This window comes from Pygoscelis adeliae, unplaced genomic scaffold, assembly GCF_000699105.1.
Source record: "Pygoscelis adeliae isolate BGI_AS28 unplaced genomic scaffold, ASM69910v1 Scaffold272, whole genome shotgun sequence".
Taxonomy (NCBI): domain Eukaryota; kingdom Metazoa; phylum Chordata; class Aves; order Sphenisciformes; family Spheniscidae; genus Pygoscelis; species Pygoscelis adeliae.
Window position 1 is genome coordinate 540,655 of NW_008824282.1, and position 8,515 is coordinate 549,169.

General features: G+C 34.3%; 1 protein-coding gene across 1 annotated transcript in view; it reads right to left on the reverse strand.

Annotated features, from left to right (window-relative positions):
* Positions 1 to 345: 345 nt before the first annotated feature.
* The window catches only part of ZFR (zinc finger RNA binding protein), a 45,821-nt gene continuing 37,651 nt past the window's right edge, over positions 346 to 8,515 (reverse strand). The window contains exons 15-19 of the mRNA XM_009318435.1: positions 7,707 to 7,804; positions 6,802 to 6,897; positions 3,687 to 3,798; positions 3,480 to 3,577; positions 346 to 2,723 (exon numbers count right to left, since the gene is read on the reverse strand). Coding sequence (XP_009316710.1) covers positions 2,544 to 2,723; positions 3,480 to 3,577; positions 3,687 to 3,798; positions 6,802 to 6,897; positions 7,707 to 7,804 — 584 coding nt within the window. The 3' untranslated portion in view covers positions 346 to 2,543. The remainder of the gene's footprint in view (positions 2,724 to 3,479; positions 3,578 to 3,686; positions 3,799 to 6,801; positions 6,898 to 7,706; positions 7,805 to 8,515) is intronic.

An 8,515-nucleotide genomic window follows, 5' to 3' on the forward strand; every position in this document is an offset into this window, starting at 1 on the left:
TCTTTTGTGTATGGTGACTATGGTGTCTGGGATTTTGAGATTTAACACACAGCGTTGCTGAATAAAAAAGGCAAACATTGCTTATTAGTAAACCGCTAGTGTTACCAAAACACAGGATATTAAAATGATTACTTGTTCATAAATGGATTACTTGGCCTTGGTTTTGTCTTCCTAAGTGCACAGTGTAATATTTAAAGTCAAAGCTAGCTCTCTACTTTTTAAAACCTTGTTTTTCCATTCTTCTTAGACTAACAAGAGTCAGAAGTTACCTAAAATAGCCCATTAAAATGGGCAGGAAAACCAGAAACAAACTGCAAATTCACTCTTCACCACACAGCGCAAAAATCATGGTCACAGCTTCATATTTAATGTGGAATCACTTTAAGTATACAGTATTTCAAAAGATCCAGAAACTGGTTAAGAGTTAAAAGCCAGTAGAACAAAAATACAGGAAATTCAAAATACATCTTTGACCTTTTCAATCCTAAATTTGAGGGTCACATGCATGAATAGACAAGTTTGCTTTATGAGGAAAGAAACTTTGGTATGGAGTTAAACTAGCCACATGAATAGCACCTGTAGCTTTCAAAATAAATAGTAGTGGCTAACTAGACGCCATGGCAGCAAGATACCCCCTTAAAAAAAGACTAAGAAAAAGCACATGCTTGGAGCTATGCATCAAGGCTGGACAACAGAAACTAGTGTAATCTTTTTTTAAAGTAACTTTAAAGCATTTCTGCTTTCTGTATTGCTGATGCTGAAATTAGTAAGAAATCTTTCCTACAATGACAAAGCTTTCCTTTTATTTGCTAATCACCAATAATCACTCCCGTAAAAATTGCACTCTGATGCTTGAAGAACACTGTATTACTTTTTTTCTTTAAGTCTTTAGACTCCCTCTATTTTTCTAAAATATTGTATTTTTATTCCATAGGCCCACGCTGTTAGCAGTAGGTGCTGCAAACAGAAACATCCCCCTACTCCAAAAGTTACTTATTAAAAAGATCAAAGATAAATTTGACCTCAAAATGGAACAAAAGTTTTTTTTTCATAAATGGTACCAGAAACAACAAATGATCTTTGTAATGTGTGATGTTCTCCTACAGCCATCAATAAAGTAGTTACCGGAATGTTAGTCTATGTTAATCTGTGTTTTATGGGTTTGCAACAAAGCATAATACACATCGAACAGAATGAGTGAAACTTCAGTTTCCAGTGTATAATGAATTTTAGTCATTTAATAAATTTTAGTTTTTATTTGTGTATTCCACTGTAGTGCTGTGACAACAAATCACACCTGTGTACCAGAGCATACATCAACAGTATGATGTAACTTTACTTACACCACTGCTATATTTAGCTTTTTGAAAGAGACATAAGCATACACTATGGCCACATCAAATAATTTTCTGGGTTTTTTCTTTGATAACCTTCACTTTTTCAGTAATACTTCACTTTTAAAATTTGAATTATTGAAAAAATCACAGAAAGTTTATACAGGAATAGCTATAAGGAATAACCTCACAGGCACTGATATGACAAACATTTATTTTAGGGGCTGAGAGGCATTAATATTATATCGACAAAGTTGACTGAAAAGAGTGACTAACTTTGTCTAAATGGGAAATGCCCGCTTTTGCTTCTATGTTGAGAAAAGAAATTCAGAAAGTTATTTTTTGGCCTTGCTATGTCACAAAGTCAATCATACAAAGACCTACGCGTTTAACCTAAAATGATAGTTTTAGAAGCCCTTCTATTATAAACATCATGCAAAACTTTGATCAATTATGCAGCTGCTTTAAAACTGTTGCAAGACCATACTGTATATATTAGCTTTTATACTGCTAATGCACAACTAACAGCAAACTTGATTAGATTTAACACAAATTTGTCTTAATTACACCGTTATATCACACTAAGGAGACAAATGCCACAAGATTGGCAAAACCATTTAATTCGGAGCACTCAAATGGCAGGATAATTATGTGTTGTAACCCCTTCACATTTAGAAAAAAACATAATCCTGCAGTCTCACTTTACAAAAAAAAGTTTTGTAAAATATTAATTGGGAGGGGAACAGTTTACACTATCTAACACAAAGTAACTTATACAACTAGTGTCAAAGGCAAACAAAAAAACTTCTAAATAAAAAGTCAAAATACACATAGCAACAGAAGCACAAATGCTGCATTAAATACAGTCAAGATAAGAAGACAACGCACTTGTTAATAAAAAAAACAAAAAAAAAAGAAGAAAAGTTACTAAAGTTAACAACACATTTAAAGAAAATGCAATGAGGGAAAACTATTTTTTCCTATTACAACAGAGTTTCCATTTGCAGTCTTTCCATCCATAATTTGTCTGGTACAGTACATCCACTAAGATATTCAGAATCTCACAGAAGAGCTAGGTTGTTCTCTTCCAAATCTAATTCCCAAGTTGGTTTTGGATGTTTTAAACAGACATCATTATGAATGAAGTAAAAGCAAGGCAACAAATGGACTTTTTATCACCTTTGATCTTAGCACTGATGACAAACATTTTTAAAAGTTATCATAATCTTTTTTGTCTTTTTTTCCCTCTGCTTCAAATCCATCAACCCCATCACTGTCCCTTCTCCTTTTGCGATTATTATGGATGTTGAAGCGTTGATTCATCTGTGGTAACGGATCCATTCCTAAAACTTTGTGTATTTGACGGAATGCAAGGAGTCTCAGTGCAAACTAGAAAAAGGGTAGAAAGAAGGTATTTCTGTTAGACACAAATGTCAATTTTGAGTACTTTGTCAAACAATTAATGAATAACATTAGTTGTGTATAATATTATCCTTAGCTCTCATTATCCTCTCTTCCTTTGCCCAGCAAAGTCAACACAATAGAATGTGTATGTCGCATTTGCTGCTTCTGTACAAAGTACATCATCTTAGCTTAAAAATAATGTACATGTGTTTTAGCTGCTGGACTTCCATTGAAGCAGCCAAGGCTTGTCACATATCCCATTACGCATTAGTAATCTTTAGCAAATGGATCAAATGAAAAGGTAGGGGCGGTAACCTCTTAAGCTGTAAGCGTGAATGGTCAATACTGTAAGTGGATATAATAAATATTAAAAATGAAACTTACACAGATTTATTCCTAAAACATTAAATGCCAATGTAATTTTAAATCTAATATACTGCTGTAGAGCGAGCATCTTTATGGATATATATAGATGGGAGTGCTTCAAACTTTTCAGGAAAATATTTTAATTTTAGTGCAAAAATGAACACTATTATACATCCTCTGCTGTGACACTTTTATCATCTAGCTTAAGACTGATCATCTGAAAGATCGACCCATATTCTAAGAAAGGAAAATTCATGTCCACCATATAGCTCCATTTAAAAAAAAAACCAAACCAAAACCAAAACCCAAACCAAACCAAAAACCACCCAAAAACCAGCCATCAAATTTAGTTACTTCACACATATGTTTCCTTACCTGTGCACTTGAAGTAATATCCTCTCGTTGCTGATCTGTCATTACAGCAAGTGTATCAAAAGGATCTTTTTCACAAGGGTCCAGAAGGCCAGGACCACCTACAACGGTTAGGCTAATTAGTACCACATCTCTACCTTATTTCAATCAAGATTACAGATTTTACATTAGTTAAGCATAGTATACAGACAATGATCAAATGCAACTTGCCTTTAAGGATGATTCCTGAAGATATACACTCAAAGACTCTTCTCAGTGCATCCCCAGGACTCTGTGGTCCAGTAGCGCTGCTAATTGCTTTTTCCACAAGCAACTCCATAGCCTAGACAAACAATAAGAAAATCCAGCCCATTTAGAAGACGGATTAAAACAGAAAAAAGCTGCTACTGTTGTTCAACACAGAACTTTTGATCCAAAATTTTGAAGAACATTACACATCATAGAACACTTTCAGTAACAATGGAAAAAAAATCAGATATTTTATAAAGATGAATAAAAAGAAAGCTGGTGCAAGATTAACATTGAGTACTGACACTGATATGCTGCTTCTCATCACAAGTTGTTCAAAAGTTTTGTAGAAATTTATACAGTAGTAGCCTACATATGCAGGTAGACAACTTGTCCACCCATTTTTTGAGAGAGTATGAAACACGGTGGGTCACCTGAATCTGTCAGCCACATGAATAAACAGCACACAATATATTTAATGAAATTTACAGGATGCTATAGAAAAATAAATTTTTTCTACAAGCGTAGAGAAACTTAAAGCATCAAAAATTTACTGATCTTTTAACATTTAAGTGGTTACTCGTTCTTCAGTTTAGCAAAACTGAAGTTCACAGCAAGTTTTCTCCTGGATATAGGCTAACACTAACTCAGCTGTTAAACAAGTGTAAAAAAACCTTGATGATAAACAGATTTTCTAAAATTTAGTTAAACATTAGTTAAATGGTTTAAATTATTAGCTGTATTTTAAATATTTTTTCTGTGAATATTTCCATTGTTTACTTTTATTAGACACTATTTTTTCCAGAAAAAAACTACAGAAGGTATTTGCAGAAGTAAAGAATAGCTTTCCTTATTTTTTTTTTCAGCATTAAATGGATGTTTCAATACTACCTCTTTGGCAAGTTTAATTCTCTAACAATGCATCTCTCTTGTTTTCTGGTCCTCTACCTCCCCACCAAGTTTACAGTTGTTCAAATGTTGCTTTTTATTTTTACTTTCCAGGAGTAAATGCTTATTCTGATGCCTGCAAGTAACTACAGGCAGTGTTGATTACAATTCTTCACTAAGGGTGCCTATTCCATTCTATTTTAGCTCCATTTAACTGACAAATTTCAATTCTTGAGCATGGTATTGCCATACACCCACTGTATCACACAGGATTTAGCAACAGTAATTTAGTTGTTTTCAAGTATGAAGCAAAATACAGCAGGAAAGAAAAAAAACAGATCATGTTTTTGCATTTATTCCAGTTTAGTTCTTTTGGATCCTCATACAATACACTAAAGTCTACAACTTAATCCCAGGAAAATGTGAATTATGATGCCCTGTTGTTTATGTGCACGAAAGGCTGGATTTCAAGTTTGAAAAATCAACCTTGAATAACAGTTCCTTCTAACCTGTAGGAACTTGACAAAATTCTTCTAATTTAGTTTTTAGTTTTAGTTATATAAAGAGGGTGCTACTAATGTCCATATTTAGACTTCCTAATATCTTCTATTTTTACAACTACTTAGATTCTTTTTGAAAAGCTCTGGCATCTCTTTGGTTTGTAACAGGCTTCTAGCATACAGATTAGGAGAAGTTCTATATCCAGAAAAATGTATTTCTTCAATCTATGAAATTCCATCTGTGACTGGCAGAAATTACATATATTTAAAATCACCATTTTCATTCTATCATTGTTTTTATCAGTAAGACTTTGCCAACAGGCCAAAAGAACAGCTGACTACACAGACTTCAGTGTTGATCCATGTCACTGACAATGCATCAGGTAGCAGGAGCAAATCAGGAATCACTTTTGGAGAGAACTGAGACACAGCTAGGCCTGACACACTGCTTCATACCTCTCTTCCCTTCCGGATGTGCCTTCGGACAGATAATGTGAGAAATAAGAAACAACATTCCTTGTTCTTCATCTATGTGCCCGCTGTGTGTTGCAATAGTTCTAAGGATGCTTTTCTGAAAGTATGCCAGGGTTTATTCGTTGGCAACTCAGTATCATAGTGATATTAAGAGGGCACCTACATACTTCTTAGCTTCTTTTAGGCTATATTTGTACAGTGTATCTTTCATGAAATGTAGCACAGAAACTGGCACTTTTTTTTTTACTTTAAATATTTAAAAAACAGAAATAACTGCTCCACATTTTTTCCAGAAGCAATAAATATTATCAGAAGTAATTTAATAAAATTGTCTGCAAGCTTAGTACAGTTGTAAAACATTTCTCATTGAAATAATGCCAACTGCTCAAACTGTGTTGACAATGTTAGTGCTCTTCCTGCCAAAACTGAAAAGGAAGCAGCACAGTGCAACAGGAACAGTTTTGTCTGTGAAACAAAACAGTCAGAGCTAAGTTTACTTCCACACGATACACATTTCAGAGATTTTGTTTCAGACTAACTTTGTCCGGTCCACAGATTGAACATCTGTTAATATTTGGAGCACAAGCTGCACTCCTGGAGAGTATCATTTAAGATAGTCAATGCAAAAGGAATGCTCCAAGAACACTCAGCTGCAAGAATTAAGAGAGGTAACCCAGTACAACCTAGAGATTTAAGTGACACTGATGAAAATGCTAATGGTGACACATCCGCAGACTGTACTGAAGTACTTTGGTATTTCATCTTGTGGAAGGGACTTATTAATGATCACAGGAAGTACTGTGATTTATTCTTTCAAGTAGCCTTTCTGTTATCACAGAACTATCTGGGCACAGCTGACATTATTTTAAATAAGTTTCAGTAAACTCCAAGCAATTCAGAGCAGGTGGTTAGAAAAAATTAGATTCTTTTATACAGAGTAAAGGAAAAAAAATGCTAAAATCTAGAACAAGAATGCTACCCACAAAGAATACAAAAGAACAAGAAAATTCTTTTTTTGGGGAAAAAAAATTCCAGCTCCAAATGACAAAACGTCAGAAAATTAAATTTTTAGAGGGAATCTGGATTATTTGTTGGGGAAAAAACCCCCAAAACCCAAACAAAACCCTACATTGCTTCTTGAAAAAGTCTACATTTAAAAACTGTAAGCACTTCCCTATGCTTTACTTGCAGTACCGTGTGTATTAAAAAGTCTAATTCAAAAGAATTTTACTCACCCAGCTTGGAAAATCAGACCAAGTTGGAACCCGCTGACAGAGGTCACGAAGAATACGTATGATAATCACACAGGACTGCAGACCATTAGCTCTAGCCTTGAGAGCAATACAAAATCAAATTAATTAATCCCAGCACCTACAGCAAATAGGAGTTGTTGAAAGACTAAAACACCACTGTTCAATGGAAGCTCAGATACACGATTGAAACAAACCATTCTACAACTTTATTCCATGAGCTGCCATTTACAGCAGTATTTTATACAGGGTTAGTAATTTAAGGTGGTAGAAGTCAAAGTGCACAGGTTATACAAGAATAACATTTCTTGATCCCCTGTACACTTTGACCTATGTTCAGTTGTAACAATAAATACAGTATCTTTCTATATTAGAAATAAAAAGGATAAAGTAAAGATCTAAGAAATAGGTATAGAGACTGAAAGGTCAAGGGAATCTGTTTGGTTTCTTTATTGTGCCTTTGCCAGAATGCAAAGTCACTAAACCAAACAGTTGCTTCTCACCTTTCATTCCCTAATTAAAGAAATAGGAAAAAAAGTCTTAAATCTAAACACAAAGCTTTAAACACATATTCCATTATTTAAAGCAAAGTTACTCTGCAGCCTTATGGAATATATAACAAATATACAACATATGATCACCCCAAGCGAGTCAAGCTTTCAACATCGCCTTCTCAATGACCAGAAAAAAAAAATCACGTCAAATGAGCAATAACTGCATAAAGCAGTTCCTCCATACTCAACCTTCTACATTTAAATTTAGGGACCAGAAAAATATTAAGTATTATTAGCATGAACAACGCTGAGTGTTTTCACACAATTAAACATTTATATTGCAACTGACTAATCTCTCATAAGGCTACAAGAAGAAAGTAAAATGATGTTCCGAACCTGGAACCACTTAGCGTGGCGTAGAGCAGCCAGAGCGTCAAGGCATTTTTGCCTGTCCAAGACGTCCGGTGGGTCTTTCACCATACCCGAGGTTACATCTAAAATGGATTGAATTGGCAAAATGCAGTGAGGAATGGGTGTTTGACCAGGTGAGCAAGACACTTCCTTAAAGTAGCTTCAATGTCACACATGCCATTTAAAGTTTAAGCCCTTGAACAACAAATGTAAATGTTCAACAAAAGCCATTCAATTAGGATTAGGGTATCAACCCAGTATGAAGATCAAGAGCATATTATACTTTAGCTCTGGGGTTATTTTCAAATACATTGCTGATTATGCAATGCGTGGTACTTCTTTATTTAAGCTAACACTGGAAAAACACATATCCCCTAAAATTAAATACTGAAGGAAGGATGGTTGGACACAGTGCACCAGCACAGAGAACACAAGACAGAAGGAACACAAAAATCCACTTTAACCAAGTAGAAACATTCAAACTTAGTTTCTTGCAAATTTTAATGGTCACATGTTATTTGGGACCTATTCTTAAAAGAAAAATGAAGTATAACAAATCTTAAAATCACTAGATTTTTAGTAATGATGTTATTTTTATCATACCTTAAACCTGAAATTATTTTGCTTCAAAAACGGGACTAAAGGAATGTGAAATGTTCTTGAATATTACAGAGTTCCATTACTTTCTAGTACCCTCTCTCTTACTCATAAATAAAATTCCTCAGCCCATAGTATATGTGCTCCAATATAATTTAGAATGCAAGGAAGGATCTGAAAAGGGACTGCTTTACTTA